The sequence below is a fragment of the Cajanus cajan genome, chromosome 7, assembly GCF_000230855.2.
Source record: "Cajanus cajan strain Asha chromosome 7, NIPB_CcT2T_4, whole genome shotgun sequence".
Classification (NCBI taxonomy): Eukaryota; Viridiplantae; Streptophyta; class Magnoliopsida; order Fabales; family Fabaceae; genus Cajanus; species Cajanus cajan.
The window spans coordinates 3,568,385-3,587,424 of NC_138523.1; the positions used below are offsets into that span (position 1 = coordinate 3,568,385).

A 19,040-nucleotide genomic window follows, 5' to 3' on the forward strand; every position below is an offset into this window, starting at 1 on the left:
GTTTATATTCATCTCCAACATCCATGATAATACTTAACACCAACCCCTCTCTATTCATTCATCATCAATAACAACTTTTTCTATAATTCAATCATTCACCATTATAATATAATAACTCGTGCAAATGCATGCTCTTAACTCTATATGCATGTATATCAATCTCCTTTACACTAAATGACCCTCTCAATCCACTCTTAACTAGGAAATGTCTACTAGGATCCAATCGAAGCATTACACTCGATCATGGTTACCTCACACCCATGTTAGAGGCTCCCTATCATAATACCCCCAAGGTCCAAGTAGAAGACTATAGAGATCCTCCTGCATAGACTCACACTACCTTGCAAACAAAGTATGAATGCATGGAATCTACACACAACAATACACACCACAACATATGCAATAACCCACTTGGTAATTTTACTAGACCGCATAGTTTGGACATCTCCACAACATGCCAAACTCTACTTGGATGTCATCATTATCAGCCATAGCTTGGGTTCACACATTTCATCAACATCGCACCTTATCACTATATCTCATCCTCATACATCATCATGATATTATCCTTGTACATAAACAACATATTCATTTGTCACATATTACAACATCATTATACATCATTATGCACCATCATAAAATGATCATCATTCATTCACAACACATCACACTTGAATTTACACATTTATACTCCTTCCTTGTATCTTTCTTCCTTTTATTGATTTTATCACAATTACTAACTTCTTTATTCACTTAATTTAATCTTACATAATTATTCCTCACATGCTCCTCTATTACATAATTACCTTCATAAACATGAATTAATTCAATTAATGGTGTGGTGCCTGACGAGGTTGAACTTGCGCTCAACATAGAGAGATCAATGGTCTCTTTGTTAGATTCACACTCGATGTGGTGGTGCCTGCATCTGGCACGAAGAGGTCAATGACATCTGTGCCATAATTGCGCTCAACGTGGATGTTCCCACACCCAACGTTGAAGAGTCGGGAACTACACTGAAACAAATCCACTCAACATGATGTAGGTCATTCCCAACGTTACACTCTCTTAAAAACGATGTCAAAGTTGCACTAAGTGGGATACCTCTAGCCCAACATAGAGTGGTCAAGGACCTCTCTAACATCCTTGTGCCCAACGTGTCTCTCTCCACACCTAATGTAGAGAACTAGGTTCATTGCTCTAAACATTGGTGCGAAATCTACACTTTGTAGAATCATGAGCTATGAAATATTGGGTCCTCCAAACCCATCTACATCCATCACTTTGTCTCTTTTACTCAAACATTCAGTAAAAACATTAAAAATCACTCATACAACATTTAGAGAGTTCAAATTCATGCTTTTAGATGAGAACCCCAAATCTCATGACCTTGACCCCAAGCACATCAAAACATCACTAGATCAATTTAATCAGGTCTACTCACAAAAATTATAAGACAATAACACAATTTCAACATCAAATTACATATATAATCATCCATGGGATTTTAATTAGAAACATAAGAGGCTTAGGGATTGAATCACCTTCTATATCCTTCATATATACGTGCTCACGGATTTGACATTCTCACTCCCCCTTACCTTGGGTGAGGATACCATAACACAAACACATTCTTCGTTGCCTCAACTGCTATTCCATATGCTTCCTCTAGGTTCTTCTTTATAGATGCTCTTAGGGTTTAAAAAAATTTGTAAGAAAAAACCTAACCTTTATTTATAATTTGTTATTTTAATAAGTATTCATGTTGGTATTAGAGTACTCCAACCCAATACTCTTCTCTTCACCTACAATCCTTTTCTATTTTATTTTATTCAATAAAAATATTTTGATTATATTACTAACCCAATTAGTTAAATTAATCAAGCCAAAAAGTGTGATTATTTTATTAAGCACTATTTTATTTTATTTTTTGAAGGGATGTTACAATATATATATATATATATATATATATATATATATATATATATATATATATATATATATATAAGAAGGGATCTACTTACTTTAAGAATAAATTTACCTAGACTTACTCCACTCAATAACTCATGTTCTACATCAAATTTCAATGATCCAACCGTTGAATTAAAAGTTCTTAATGTATAAATTAAGTTAATAAATTTTTGAAAATTTAAAAATTATTTTATACTTCATTATTCATTAATTGAAATCAACATATAAAATATTTTTATGATTATCCGTCAATTTAAACTAATGAAACAAGATATCAAATAGTTTTTAAACTTTTTAAAAATTTGTAGACTTGATCTATACATTAAAATTTTTTTAGTTTAATGCTTGAATCTTGAAATTTGATGTTAAAGATGAATAATTGAGTGAAATAAATCTAGGCTAGACTTATTTTTTGAGTAAGTGGAACCCTCCTCTTTCTCTCTCTCTCTATATATAAATTGATATATATATATATATATATATAATTTATTTGATAATTTTTATTTTAATAAGTTGTTTTAAATTTAATTATATATTTTAAAAAAATTTATCACGTGAAGGAAAGACAATGGACTAAAACAGTTGAACATATATTTTAAAATTTTATAATCGATATTCTTTGATGATATTAAGTTAAATGCTCCCAATATATTTTTTAATATAATAAGAGAGTGATAGTTTAATTCTCATATATCTAATAGATGAAAGTGAAATTTATTTTATACTTTTACTTATAAAGGGGGAACAATGCAATACTTGCATCTCATAAGGAGGAGATGAAACTATAATTTATGTTAATGATATTAAGTTAAATGAACTTAATTGTATTTTAACATGAGAGTAATATAATATTTCCATCTCTCAAAGAAGGATAAAATTTTTACTCAATATATAAGAGGGATGAGAAGATTTGTAAGGATTTTTTAACTTCTCATCTATTTTAATTAGTATTTATGATATTTATTTTAAATTAAATTTTAATATTTTAAAATTGATTATCAATCATTTAAAAAAATATTTTTAAAATTTACAAATAATCTTATGTCACAATATAAATTATTTATTACAAATTCAAAATTCATTTTATATGTTTAAAAATATTTATTTATACAAAATTTGAATATAATATAATATAATTTATAAATTTAAATATAATATTTATTTATATATAATTAATTATAAATTTTAATTACATATAATAAATATTTATTTACTATCAATATTTTATGTCTTTAAATTTTACAATTTTTTTTATAAATTAGAAATATAAAATTTTAATCAATCAAGATTATATTTATAAATAATAAATTTATGCAGCAGCAGTAAAAAAAAAGTAGTAAATTCTAAACAAAAAAAATACGGCATATTTATATAATCTGTTCCTTTTTTTATATCCGTGCAACACACATGATTATACTAGTTACTATTCAACTATGAATAAATATTAATAATTATTTTTATTGTAAATACTTCACATGAATATTATAATTAAAAATTTTCTTGTGAAATAATAGACGATATAATTAATTTTATACGGATAGAGAAAGAAAAGGATAGGATTTGACTCTTCTCATGTTCCATAATTTACGACGTGATTGGCCAAGAACTCAAATTAATTATTTTGCATTTACCACAAAGCATTGGTCTGAACTTTATCCAGTGCATGACATGCAATGCAATGCAAGACAGCTAATGAATTTGATAGAATCTTAGAAAAAAGTTATGAAAAAGCGTTGGACCCACAGCCACAGGCATGAATCGTCCAACCGAGGATTACATATAAACACTCGCAAACTCACATGGCCTCCAACACAACAACGTCAACCGCTCATTAAGGAGCACTTAGAGGACAATTGCAATAACTTTCTATCTCTCTTTATTCTTCTTACTCTTTACACATGATGATTCAATATTTTCCTTCAAGATATGTTATGCTATGCTACCTGCTTTTATATATTCTAGCATCACTATTCCCTTCCTTCCTACATTATTAATTTCCTCCATTTCATTGCTACGTTGTTTTTGAAATTTCGATGAGTAAACATTTAATTCGGTCATTAAATTTAGAAAACGATATCGTACAGGTCTATAAAAAAATATATAAGACATTTTTGAAAGTACAAATTTATAATTATAGTAGTCTAGAACTTAAAAAAGTATGCGATTAGAATGATAATATTTATATATATATTTAGAGACTAAAATAATAATAAGTGGTTAAATTTAAAAACTTATTTGACATTCTAGAGACTTGTTTGACAATTTTTAATTTCAGGGTCTTAGAATAGTAAGTTTTTGACATAATTTAATCCTACAAAATCGGTTTGTAAGGTGATGACTACTCCCCACTTATGTACATTAATATGACCATATTCTTAGTTGATATGAAATTTTCAACATATCCCTTTACATTGAATACTAAACATTTTCAAGCATGAAGTTTGTAGGACTCATTAGTGCAAAAATGAGATTTCATGACATACTTTCTATGTCGGGTATTATTTACACGACATAGAAAGTAGTGTGGTGACATACTTGTAAATATGTCAAAACATTATATGACAAATGTAGACTTATCCATCTTAAAATATTCTTTCTATGATAGGTAAGTCAACATCCATCATAAAATGTTGTTGGCCAGCCTTTGATTATGACGGGTGTTTACATATATACCTGTCATATAAAGAAACATTCTATGATAGATAGATCGTCACCCACCATAAAATGTCTTGTTATTACGTACAGTGAGAGCATAAACCAAGTTAACACTCCATTATTTCATCTTCTTCGTTTAGGAAATAGAGGCGATTTAGGTGTCAAGTTTTGGTACACTATTGAGTCGATTTTCGGTGACACTGATGATCGTTGAGGCAATTTTTGACCAAACCTTCTGTTCGTTCTCGTACTTCCCCATTTCGTTATCATTTTCATGATTGTTCATTTGTTCTCACACTCCCAAGTTTGTCATTCTCTTTTTCTTTTTCTTTTTCGTGCATTTCATGTATGGTTGGTGTTGTTTGATGTTGTCGGTACCATTGGTGATGTTGTTGGTTTATTTTCTTATTTTGGGGTTGGTTTGGATGTTGTGGTTTGAGTGCATATTTTAGTACTTAGATGTTGATTTAGTTTGCTAGTTTGGTGTGAGGTTTGAGGTTTGGGTGCTTATTTAGTTTAGTTGATTTCATGACTCAAACAATCCTTGCATTTTGTGTATAAAAGAGTTTGATAACTTACATGTGTCCACAGTGTAGAGTATCATGATACAAACTAAAGGAAGGTGACTCTGAAAGTGGGGTGAGCAAGGATCCTTGTTGAGTGTCTTTTATTCATATATTCACCAACTTTTGGCACTCTTTTTGGATGAATTGTAAATATATTTATGCTAATTTACTCTTTAAAAGTTATATTAGAAGATAGAAGAGTAGTAGAAGAGTTAATGTTGATTTTATCTCTTAAGTGCAGTAAAAATTGAGGAAAAGAATTTTGTACCCATAGCTCTGGTTCTGCAGCTATAGCTGTGGAAATCTAGAAGGAAATTCTAGAATTCAGAAATTTGCAACCATGGTTGTGGTTCTCCAACCATAACTGTGGAAACCTGCAGTGCAAAATTGGGACTCCAGAGAGTTACAGCCATAGCTAGAGCTGTGAGGCATTGGAGATCAAGAAAAGTTACAGAAACTCACAGCCATAGCTGTGGTTCCATAGCTAGAGCGTCAGAAATTACTTAACCATGAAGGAGTCTCCACAGCTATAACGCTGGTTCCACAGCTACAGCTGTGTGCTTAAAGTGTGCAACTTCTCCCCTGTTTTGAAGCCAATATAAAAGGGGAAAACGGAGAAAAAGAGGGAATCACGAAAAACAGAGAGAAAAACATATTGAGAAGCACGTGAAGGGAGAAACAGAACAAGAACGAAGACTTGGGCAGCTGGGTCATTTGGGAACAAAGCCCAACCCCTTGTTCTCATCTTCTACTTTGTAATCTTTTCTTTTACTTCTTAGATCTTGTAATGGCCATGTGTGGCTAAACTCATTAAGGATTGGTTGGATGTAACTACTAACTCTTCTTCTTCTTAAATATATGCATCTTGATCTCATTATTTGTGCATTATTCTTCTTTTAATGCTTATATCGGCTTGATCATCCGTTATATGATTTTTGGTTTTTGGATCCAGTTGGAAAACGTTTTTGAAAACCCGAACTGAATCTTGCACCTAATCATTTCTTGTTCTAGGAATAGACTTGATTTGGTTAGTCACGTTGTTCAAATTATTGTTCTTAATGCGAAGTGTTAAACTCAAAACATAGAGGAATCATGTTTTGAGCTTAATGACTTTAGGATTCAACCTTGAGGAATCTTGTTGGATTACTTAATGAACGTGGAAATAATGGAATTAGAATCGCATGTATTTTAAAAAGATCTATGAGTTAGCAAGTGCTTCTGAACCAATCCTTGTTTCTTAACTATTGTCTTTACTACTTTTAGTTTATTGTGTGGTTTTACCCTATCTTCACTCAGTTGCAATCATAACAACATTTTTATTTAAATCATTAGAGCAAGAATTACTAAACACTCAAATCCCTGAGGACGATATTTGAATACTACTTCGAAACTTGGTTCACTTGCCAAGTGGTGTTTGCGAAAATCCTCATCAAGTTTCTGGCGCCGTTGCCGGGGATTTGGTGCTATTTAGTAATTCTGAATCTTGTGATTTTGTAATTTTGTAAATAAATTATTTGTGAATACTTATAATATATAGATATTTGTCTTGTTGTGTTTTGTGGACTCACCTTGCTGTGCAGACTTCTTAAAAGTGTATGCGAGGGAAAACTCCAGCCGAAGAATTGCATTTTGACCCTGAAATTGAAAGAACGGCAAGGAGGAACAACAGTAGAACAAGAAGGCTTAGACGGTTAGAGAGACTCCAAAAACAACAGCAAGATCTTCTGAGTTCTTCTACTTCATCAAATCAACCACACCTCGAAACAGAAATGGCTGAACAAGGAACAGGCACTCATAATGGTGGACATGGACCAGCTAGGCCTCCTAGAAGAACCCTAGGTGATTACGCACAACAACATGGTCCTAGGCATTTCTCCAGTATTGCAGCTCCAAATACTTCTAGAGCCATGGAGATGAAGCATGCTTTCCTTACTTTGGTTAGCTCACAACAATTTGCTGGCCTTGATCATGAGGACCCATACTCACACCTTTCAAATTTCTATGAGTTATGTGGAACAATGGGAATTCCTGAAGGTGATGAGGAAGCTGTATACTTGAGGTTGTTTCCATTTTCTCTAATAGGAAAAGCTAAAGTTTGGTTACAATCTCACCCAAATCAAAGTTTGACAAGCTGGGGTGATGTGGAAAACAAGTTTGTGAATAGATTTTATCCTTCATCCAAGTATATTAAGGCCAAATCAGAAATCACTACTTTCAGGCAAGGTGCAGATGAACCATTTTGTGAAGCCTGGGAAAGATTTAAGTCATTGCTCAGAAAATGTCCTAACCACGGGTTTGAGGATATAGCTCAACTCAATTTCTTTGTTAATGGAATCAAGCCTGAGGTGAAGATGTTATTAGATGCAGCAGTTGGTGGCACCATGATGACTGTAAGCCCAAAAGAAGCTACTCAAATTATAGAATCTTTGGCATCTTCTGATCACCAAGCAGAGCATGGGAGACACCAATCTCATAAAAAAGGGGTTATTGATCTCAGTACTAATGATGCAATCCTTGCACAGAACAAGAAGCTATCTCAACAGATTGAAGCACTAACTAAGCAGATGGCCAAGATTCCACAACAGCTTCATGCTATTGCTTCTTCTTCAACTCAATCAAATTCTTCTCTAAAATGTGATTTTTGCAGGGGAGATCATCCCAATGGTCACTATTCTGAAACTTCAAATGAAGAAGAAGTCAACTATGTGGGCAACCAACAGAAAGGAGGTAATTTTAATTCCCATAATTATAATACTAACAATTATATGTAAGGGAATCAAGGTTGGAGAAACAACAATTAACCAAGGATATGGATGGAGGAATGAAGTTGGACCACCCAATAGGCCACCACAACAATCACAACAACAACAACATGTGTATCCCTCTATGCATGAAAGAACTAGTAAATTGGAGGAGACTCTAAACCAGTTCATGCAGGTATCTATGAACAACCAGAAAAACACTGAAGCTTCCATCAAGAATTTAGAAGTACAGGTGGGTCAGCTAGCTAAGCAATTAGCTGACATGTCTAAAGGCCCATTTTCAGCCAACACCAAGACCAACCCCAAGGAGTATTGCCAAGCCATAACAACAAGAAGTGGGAAGGTAGTTGGTGCAGATGTTGGAGTGAGTGAGAACAATGAGGGTGCTGAGAATAAGGGAGAAAATAGTGAATTGAAGGAGGTTGAAGAAGAAAGTGAGAAGAATGAGGGAGAAAACAATAAGAGTGAGAGTGTAGATAGTGAGAAAATAAGAGAGAAAAATGGAGTTGAAAAGGAGAAAAATAAAAAGAAGGGCAAGGAAGTCAACTCTACTGTTCCAGTAAAAAACTTACCTTACCCTCATGCTCCTACCAAGAAAGAAAAAGAAAGGCAGTTCTTGAGATTTCTGGATATCATCAAGAAGCTCCAGATTAATATTCCTTTCACTGAAGCCATGGAGAAAATGCCCACGTATGCTAGGTTCATGAAGGAATTGTTAACTAAGAAGAGAAGAATTCTCGAAGAAGAGACCGTGGAGCTTGAGGCAGGATGCAGTGCCATTATACAGAAGTCTTTACCTCAGAAATCCAAAGATCCAGGCAGTTTCACTCTCCCTGTATCAATTGATAATCTATCAGTGGGTAAGGCACTATTAGACCTTGGAGCCAGTATTAACCTGATGCCTTTATCCATGTTGAAGAAGATAGGAGAAGTGGAAGTGAGACCTACAAGAATGACCTTACAGTTGGCAGACAGATCCATTAAGCTTCCACATGGCATAGTGGAAGATATGATAGTGAAGGTTGACAAGTTCATGTTCCCAGTTGATTTTGTAGTAATGGATATGGAAGAAGATTTAGAGGTTCCTTTGATATTGGGCAGACCCTTTATGAAGACAGCTCGAGTTATCATTGACATAGATGAAGGAAAGCTGAAGGTGAGGGTCCAAGATGAGGAAGTGAGTTTCAATGTATTTAAAACAACGAAGTTTCCAAAAGGCAACAAAGATTGCTTTAGAATTGATGTATTAGATGATGTGTACCTTGAAACTCAAAATGATTTCAAGAGCTCATCGCCACTAGAGAAGGATTTGCTTCTTTCTAATGAAGAATTGGATAAGGTCATAGATGAAGACGTTCAAGATGTTATTGATGCACTAAATAAAAGAGAAAACTCTTCTGCCAATGTTCAGTCAAAAGAAGCATTGAAGAAGGAGGAAAAAGAGCAAGTAGTGAAGCTGGAATTGGATGATAATGTAGCTGGAAAACACAAGAAGTTACGGCTTCTTGAACTTGAAGAAATGAGGTTTAATGATTATGAGTCTTCTAAGCACTGCAAGCAGAGAATCAAAGCATATCATGATAAGAAGATTTTAAAAATGAGCTTCAAACCCGGCCAATCAGTGTTACTATTCAACTCTAGATTGAAGTTATTTCCGAGCAAACTCAAAACTAAGTGGTCAAGCCATTTGTAATTAAATCTGTCAAATCACATGGAGATATTGAGCTGAAAGATCCTACCTCTAGAAGGACTTGGTTAGTCAATGGTCAAAGGCTCAAGCATTATCTGGGTGGTGAAGTTGAAAGACTCACTACCATCACTCAATTGAAGGAGCCATGACCATACAAGAACTGTCAAGCTAAAGACACTAAATTAGCATGTTCTTATTTAATTTTTGGTTTAAATTAAGAGTTTTGTGTTGAATAGTGTTAGTTAAGAGTTTTTGTTCATTGATATGCTAGCTTTCATCATCTTTGATGTTTGTTGTTTGGAATGTGTTAAGTAGTGTTTAGTTAAGAGTTTTTGTTTATATATATGTTTGATTTCATAATGCATGTCACTTAGTGTTTTGAATGTTTGATAATGCAGGTTGAAAGTCTTGTTCGTGCTTATTGTGTTAGTATTTAGGAAGTATTTTGATGCTTTATAAGTTGATTGTGCAGTATTTTGAGTTTTGAGTTTCATTTTGATTTCAAAAGGTGTTGTTGTTTGGAGTTTATCATGCTTGATGGTTTTGGGTGTATAGTTTAGTGCCTAGTGTTTAATGTGCATAGTGCTATTTTAAGTTGTCAAGAAAAAGTGAGCTATCAGTATGTATTTTTCTACTTTAAAGAGAGAAGCTAAGTCCCACCGCTCCAGCGCTAGGCTTACAGCTATGGCGCCAACTTTTTGTTTAAGCCTTTTATGTGAGCAAAATTTCCACCGCCCCAGCGCTAGCTTCCACAGCTAAGGCGCTATCTTGCTGCCAAAGCTTTGATATATAAAATTCACCAGCGCTGCAGTGCTATATTCACGGCCTTAGCGCCAACTTTCTGGAGCTCACCTTTTAACTTTAAAAGCACCCATCGCTGCAGCGGTGATTCTACAGCTCAAGCGGTGGATTTCAAAATTTTAAAAGAAAAATTGAAGAACAATTTTGGTCAGTTTTAAAACTGATGCTCTCTATAAAGTTCTCATTTTTATCTATCAAGGTTCCATTTTTCTTCCATTATCACACTCATAAACACCAAAGCACCCATCTTTTTGCTAGGATTTCAAGGTAAAGTCTTCATCTTTCTTCCTTCCGTCCACATTGCATGAAACATTTGCTTGCTCTTTTCTACTCTTTTGAACTCTAAGCATGATTTTGTTACTCTTTGGGTTCTTTAAAACATGATGATGGAATTATTTGTGATGTGTGTCATTTCTGGCATGGAATGCATGAATTTGGGTGTTTGATCCTTCAATATTGCACATGCATGATCATTCTCATTTTATGCTTGCTTTGTGTTTGACAAAATGCCTGAATGAGAGCAATATCTAATTTGCCTATAATGAGCATGTGAGAAAAACTGATCATTGAAATGTTCCTTTATTGTGACTAAATTTGAACCTTGAATGTCAAGAATGCACTTGCATGTTGTTTCTCTTTATCCTATCTACTAAGTGCTTGATCATTTGTTTGAGTGAATATGCATTCCTTGCTTCATGTGTAAAATCATTGTAGTGGAGTGTTAATTCTTGCTATGACTGAATGGTGGGTTGATTGTTGCTGTACTTGTAAGATTTTTCCTTGGAACACATGGCTGATTTTGTTTTAGGATTAATTTTTTTTTTGGTTGTTGCTGTACTTGTAAGCTTATATCCTTGGCCTACACCGGAGCAATTTCAAGATGCTATTCTGAACGTGGAAATAATGGAATTAGAATTGCATGTATTTTAAAAAGATCTATGAGTTAGCAAGTGCTTCTGAACCAATCCTTGTTTCTTAATTATTGTCTTTACTACTTTTAGTTTATTGTGTGGTTCTACCCTATCTTCACTCAGTTGCAATCATAACAACATTTTCATTTAAATCATTAGAGCAAGAATTACTAAACACTCAAATCCCTGAGGACGATATTTGAATACTACTTCGAAACTTGGTTCACTTGCCAAGTGGTGTTTGCGAAAATCCTCATCAATCCTCCCACAAACATGTTGTGGTATCTTTCTATTGTTCTAATATTGAAGTGATTATTCGCTAACATCCATGATGCCAAAAAATTAGGCGACACGTAGTTGGACGAAAGAAAGATAAACAACTAAAGCATTTGGTTGATTCTTTGCAATGAAAACAAATAGATTCCATTTTTCAGATTTCGAAAATAATCCAAGAAACCTTAGGCTTGGACTTACTACAGATGGAATGAATCCATATGGTAAACTAAGTAGTAAACATAGTTCATGACTTGTCTTGGTAGTGATTTACAACCTACCTTTGTGGTTGTGCATGAAGCGTAAATATGTGATGTTATCTAAGATAATTTCAAGTATAAGACAACTAGGAACGATATTGATGTTTATCTAAACCCCTTACACTAGTACAAAAATGGTAATTTATATCGGACATTTTAAGCTTTTTATGTCAGAAAAAAATCTGACGTAAATGCGGGAGACGTAAATTTACGTCAGTTGTGATAGTCAATGTAAATTTACATCGGACATTGCCAAGACTCGACGTAAAAAAGTTGTAAAAAAAAAAAACATAACGAGTGCAAGTAGAACGAACCATTCTACTTGAAGAACGGGCTATTCTGCTTGGAGAATGGGCCGTTTTGCTTGGAGAACGGGTCGTTCCACCTGATATTAACTAATATATTAACAAATGATGATCCACTCAAACGCGAAGAAGAGGATAATATTAACTAATATATTAATAGATCAATACATACATTTATTTTCAACAAATTAGCTAATATATTAAGAAAAGATTTCCCAAACTAACCTCAAACGCGAGCCCAATGCAATCGGTCAAAAACTCAAGAACCACCCAAACGTCCAAACGTATATTCAGATGCAATACACTCAAACGAAAGAAGACTCGTTTTGCACATATACTCAAAGCTCTGTTGTTTAAATATTGACGCGCGCTAAGAAATCTGAAATTTGTAGATATTTTACGTCGGACCTCATATAAGGGCCGACATAAATTGGAAAATCCATGTTGGACACAAGCTATATCCGACGTAATTTTCAAATTTACGTCGGCCCCTATGAGGTCCGACGTAAAAAATTTGATTATAATTTCAAAAATGCCACCGTGTTTTTTTAACGTTGGATTTTTCTTTGTCCGACGAGAATATAGTGACGTGAATTTTATTTTGTACTAGTGTTAGTTGAGGACTCGACGATGTTATGGGATGAATAAGTTGGTGTGTTTGACAGATTTTTTGGAAAACTTTTAAAATGCATGTCATGTTATTTTGCACAATCAATAACTCTTCAGTATACGACAACTTAAACGGCTACCATGTTAAGGGGCATAAAGCTTGACCCATATGTGAAAATGACACATGTCATCATCAATTGCATCATGGAAGGAAAACATATTTACCTTAGGCATTGAAGATTTCTTACTCATAATCATCCTTGACATAGATTGAAGAAAACATTTAATGATATCTTTAGAAAAATGAAGTAGCTCCGGTGCCCTTAACTGGTAACCAAGTTTATGGACGAGTGAAGAACATAAGTGTGGTATTTAGGAAAAATGAAAAATAACCAATTGGGGAAACCATATGAAAGAAAAGAATATTTTTTTTTATCTACCATATTAAAAGATCCTTGATGTGAGACATTATATAGATGTCATGCATGTAAAGAAAAATGTGTATGATAGTGTTATTAGAATGCTTCTTAACATTCAAGGAAAGACAAAGAATAGTGTAAATGCTTGTTTAGATTTGGTTGACATGGGTATAAGAGAAATGTTAGTTTCATAGGTTCATGGCAAATGAACAATTTTACCCCTAACATGTCTTACTTTATCTAAAAAAGAAAAGACTAGTTTATATGATACTTAGGTTGATTCTAGAAAAAAAAGGCAATTGTTGCTACATCTGCATCACTTTTTGAGCTTTCTCATCCATTGATTAACTTCGGCAGCAATTGATCTTGAGGAGTGTGACGTAGAGACTACCATGCCTCTTGAGGTCTTTGGCAAGGGCGTGCCTATCCCTTTTTTTTATATGGCAATGTGATGCCATGGACATCATTTTTAGTAATGGCCTCCTTTCCATATTTGTGATATAGTTATGGATTAAGTGAATATCATTTGTAATTGTTTTTATTTTAATGTATTCAATTACAAACTCCTAAAATTATTTTTGTTTTCACAATTATAGGCCTCTTCATCGCGTCTTTGTGAAAATGCAAACTACTTTTTATTATGGTTTCATAGACTCAATTTTTATCTAGGGTGTTGGAAATAAAAATACTAACATAAAATAATATTTGATAGATCAGTTCAGGTTTAGAGGGTGTACTTAGAACCTTATTTGAATATGTAAGTACTTGTATTTTATTTAAAGTTCATAGTAACTTAACAAGTTTTAAAACTATTACAAAATGCAGTAAACATTGGAAGCTCCTCATTATAATTCTGAGGTAGTTTTATTGTGTTCATTACACAAGAAAACTACTGAGTTGTCTATTAGACACCTCATTGACTTGTAAGTATCTACTTTCAATCTCTGTGGGTTCTTTTTCTATTATAAATTTTCATGAAACAAATAAAAATTTCATTTTTTTAACTATTTTCAATTTATCATTCATCTTCGTAGGTCTTTGGGTGCAAGCTTGATCTTGTAGAGACTTCCTTTAATAGCTGGAAAAAAAAAGCTTCACTATATTGTCCTGAGAGTAAGTCGTCTGGCAACCTAACAATAATAATTATAGTTGAATTAAAATATATTCTAATTATGATTTATATTTTATATTCACTAAATTATAGTGCCTACATCAATTGGGTAATCATGAGTGTGATTATCATGTAATGAAACACATGCTCACCATACTGACAACATTAGGGACTCATGTAAAAAGATAACACATTTTAAAATAAAATTAATTATTTTAAATGATTATTTAATGATCGACTAATGTTTAAATTTTCTCTATTTTAAATTATTTGTAGGTATTAAAAAATTCATCTCTTTTTTCTCATAAAGACTTTGATAGCAACCTTAGGGGGAACTAGATTATTGTAGCTTCTCCTTCAAGCTTCTTGGATGGATCTTTCACTTCTTAGACTCTTTCAAGCTCCTTTAATAGCTTTCATTGATGTTAGAAGTCATTTCTAACACACAAGATAAGGTAGGATCTCTCTTAGGTGATGCCACACTCTTGAAGAGTGATAAGTCTCTTCAATTTCTCACCACACTCAAGAGAAGATAAGAGATAAGGAAGAATTTCAAAGAGAGAAGCAAGCTTTGAGAGAGAATTTGGAGAGGAATTTTGTCCAAATCGTGTATAATACTCAAAACTAGTACAAAATGAGTACAAAGATACAATATATAGAGTTTAGTTGGCTTATAGTGCAAGTTAGATTAATTGTAGTTAAGTGTAACCATGGTTAGCTATCTTGTACTTAAAATAACTAACTCTAGTTAAATATATACAAGTCTAGTTAGTTGTCTAAAATTTATGGAGTAAGCTAAGCTAATCCTAGTTTAAGAATAACTTAGGTTAGTTCAAGTTAACTCCAACTACCTAGCTTAAGCATTACAAATATTAAACTAATGATTACCTTTAACAAGTTGTTGAGATGTCACTATCAAAGTCATGTGACTTAATTTGTAGTTTGGATGACAAACTTGGCTTGATTTGGACATCCAAACCACTTACATAAACAAGTGGACGTCTAAACATATGGACCATAAAAAGATTTGGATCATCCAAACCCAAATAAGTCTAACAAGACTTAGCTAGTTACATCTCCCTAGTCTATTAATTACACCTTTAAGTAAAAACAATATAAAGACAAAATTACATTACTTGACCTAAATATACAAGGTCAGAATAAAGGAAAATATTTACAAGAAAAATATATATAAAAGAATAATGAACTATGAAATAAGTCTATAACTCAACAAAAGTTTAAGCCTTTACCTTCGCCTTGAGCCTATTCCTCTTGCATTATTTTTGACATTGTTCTTGTCAAAGGTCCTATGGCCTTCAAGAATGATTTTCCATTAGACTTGCTAGATATCCACAAAAGATGGACATTTGCTTTTCTTGAGCCAATTTGATAGCTGATTTATGTTTTTGTACATTGTTTTAGTTTTATTTGTGTATATAGGTCAGATATTTATGTTTTAGTTTTATCCTGTTGTTAGATATTTTTGTACATTATTTTAGTTTTATTTGTATATTTGTCTCGTACCCAAATCCAAAATTATAAGTAATTATCCGTACTACTTGTGAATATTTTTATAGGTACTCATAAGATTTAGATTCATTTTGTCATCCCTTATAACATGCAATTAGAAATCATTATATATAATAAAATTTTTAACTTTGACAAAATTACTTAAAAAATATATATACTATAACTTGAGTTTTTTTTTTGTTATCATAGAAAAGATTATAAAAATAGCAATAAAAATTAACCCTAAATCCTTATTAGACTAACCTTAACGATTATTTTTTTTTCATACAAAAAAATTAAGTTAAAATAAAACACTTCATACAATAAACTTATTAGTTATATATTATAACTTGTGATTGATATAATATAAAACAATTTTACAATAATGGTATATATAATCTTTATTACTCTTCAATATATGTAAACTTTTTAACGAAAAATCAAATTTATAGTGTGTATATCCAATTTTTTCACTTTTGTTTTCCTCTCTATTTTATTGTACTTCTTTTTCCTGCAAATAACAAGATTCTCTTTGAATAAATTAAAACAAAAAGAAACATTATTTGTATTGGGCTGTTTGAGTCCATTTCACAAATAAGAGTCCAGTTTAATTAACAAAATAGTTCCAAATTAATTACATAACATAAAATACATGCAAAAAATAAATTACATTAAAAATACTAAAAGGTACAAAAAATGAGAAGAAAAAAAACTCTCTAGACTATGTTTAGATACTAACTTTTGAGTAATTTTAAGAGTTTCTCTATTAAAAATAAAAAATTTCTTTTTTTTATATAAAAAAAAAACTCTTAAAACTACTCCTAAATTTGCATCAGACATATAGCTAAAGTAAACTTTCTGATTCATGCTTTTGCTCTGTGTATAACGCGACTCGCAGGCCACATTTGTCCCCTTTCATTCAAGCTTGGTGCTGCTAACTAAAAAAAAAAAGATAAAAAACATAATTTGAATGAAATCAATTAGGAACTATATAAACAAACAGAGGCAAATCCAGCGTCTGGTCAGGGTAGTTTATTCTATAAACTATTATCATACGAAAGAAAAAAATTATTATAATCATAAAACTTTAGTATATCATAAATATGTAGACAAGAGACATTTTGATTTTCAAATCAATTTATTTGGAAAAAAAAAATATAAGTAGAATAAGAAACTTGGAACAATAAATTTAAATATATTAAAATAGAGGGGGGTAAAATTTCTAAAATTAAGATATTTAAATGTAATTTTACAAAATTCAAGGAGTGCATTTGCACAATCTAAAATGCATGTAAGTCCACCACTGGAGGGAGGGCAGAGGTCCGGGATTGAGAGGAAAAATGAAAAACAGATGTGAAAAAAATGAGAGATTACAAAAGAGAAATAAACTCAATCAAGTACTTGAATTGTATTGAATGAATTATACAAGTGTTTAGATGGCTAATAACCATATATAAATTAATAGAAAAATTATAAAAATAAATATATAAAAAATCTTGTATAGAATTTAAATAAAAAAGAATTAACTAACAAATAAAATGAAAAAAACTAACAGATAAATGATTAAAACTAATTCAGCACTCCCTTGCAAGCTGGATATGGATATCCACCATGTTTAAGTTGGAGACAAGTGTTGTAAAGGATGATAGTTGAAGAGAGTAATGTGAACCAATCTCTATGTGCTTGATTTTTTCATGAAGTATATAGGATTTTGAGCAATTTGAATTGCTGAGTGATTGTCACAATATAGAGGAACATGTACATGTATTGGTTGATGCAAATATTTAAGTAGATATAACAATCACTGAATACTCCAAGTGGTGTTAGCCAATGCCATAATATCTCATTTTTCATAAATAAAATTAAATTATTAAATAAAAAGCATAAGTTTGGTATTTGTAAGATAGATCATGTGTACAACAAGTCTGTTCTAGGATGTTCGATCAGAGACAAGATCAATATATTCAAATGTAAGCTTAGGGTCAAGTATTAAAGGAATTGAAATAGGTTTTCATCCAAGGAGTCCTACATGCTCAATTAATTCAAGTGAATAATTGTGATGAGACAAAGCAATACTCTATCGAGATTGAGCAACATCATTGACCAAGTAAAACTTAAGTGGTTTCAGATCCTTTATTGTGAATTTTTGGTCCAAAACAATTTTGACAAAAATAATCGCAACCAAATTGTTTGTTTTTAAGACAATGTCATGAAAGTATACCAATAACACAGTAATAGTGATGAATGATTCTTGGGAATTGATAAAGAATGAGTAGTTTGATTGGAGTTTTCTGTAACCAATAGAAAGCAACAATGCTGTAAGTTTAAAGTTTCATTGCCTTCTTGTTTGCTTTAGTCATATATAGACTATTGCTATTTACAATTGGAACTTGGAGATTTGAATGCAAGAGGGATAATTAATTATGTAGGATTCTTTAAATAAATCACTAGGTCATAAATTAATCTTGTTCACAATATTTTAATTATCTCTAAGTTAAAAGATTTTTGTGTACAATAAAGTTAAACACAATTTATCGTTAAATAGATCATTCTTACAACATGTGAGTACAAAGTATTTAACTATTATTCCAACTTATCATGTTAAAATTGCTCTAACTACATTAGAATTAATTTTAACTTGCGTGAGTAAGGCCTAACTCAACCCAGTAGTCCAACTTATCTCACTCTAATTTAATCTATAAATTATTGAGTTCATTTGATCTAAGTACAAGTTATGATTTAAAAAGTTAAGTTGATCAAAATTAGAGAAGGATAAGCAAAATCACAATGTGTTTCATTCTTTATATTTGATTGAAATAACTTCTTTTATTTATATTTTTCTTACTAATATCAAAAGGAAACAATTTTTTTTTAGAATTTATAAGTAATCATTATTTAATTCATATAACATCATTATAATAATGAGATAAAAATTATTCTTAAATCTTAATTATACTAATAAGGATTAACATCTTATATTACTTACATGTCAAATCAATTCAATCTTAAATAAATCCGATCTTAATTTAACATGTAAATCACCATATTTATTTAAATTTTGAAATCAGATAGGATTAAAAAAAAATTGACCCAATCTAAATTAGATTCAGGGATGGGTTAGATTTGAAGCATAAGAAACCAAGTCCTTAGCCATAGCAAATAAAATGTTACATCAAATGGGTCCGTGGCACACGATTT

General features: G+C 31.8%; 1 protein-coding gene and 1 non-coding gene across 2 annotated transcripts; one reads left to right on the forward strand and one right to left on the reverse strand.

Moving 5' to 3' along the window:
- Positions 1 to 6,787: 6,787 nt before the first annotated feature.
- Positions 6,788 to 10,103, forward strand: LOC109812368 (uncharacterized). The gene is made up of 4 exons (XM_020376317.2): positions 6,788 to 7,897; positions 7,965 to 8,426; positions 8,550 to 9,577; positions 10,043 to 10,103. The coding sequence occupies exons 1-4, from the start codon at positions 6,788 to 6,790 to the stop codon at positions 10,101 to 10,103; spliced, it is 2,661 nt and encodes an 886-aa protein (XP_020231906.2).
- On the reverse strand, positions 7,383 to 7,488 carry LOC114916767 (small nucleolar RNA R71). Its single transcript, XR_003805373.1, has one exon. It is a non-coding gene; the product is annotated as a small nucleolar RNA R71 (small nucleolar RNA).
- Positions 10,104 to 19,040: the final 8,937 nt, after the last annotated feature.

Excerpts from the sequence above, each read along its gene's own strand:
- LOC109812368 (XM_020376317.2), top strand. The coding sequence starts at position 6,788 with ATGCGAGGGAAAACTCCAGCCGAAGAATTGCATTTTGACCCTGAAATT. Across the intron at positions 8,427-8,549 it reads AAAACAATAAGAGTGAGAGT|AAAGAAAAAGAAAGGCAGTT; the intron begins GTAGATAGTGAG and ends GCTCCTACCAAG. Across the intron at positions 9,578-10,042 it reads TTCAAACCCGGCCAATCAGT|GTTGAAAGTCTTGTTCGTGC; the intron begins GTTACTATTCAA and ends TTGATAATGCAG.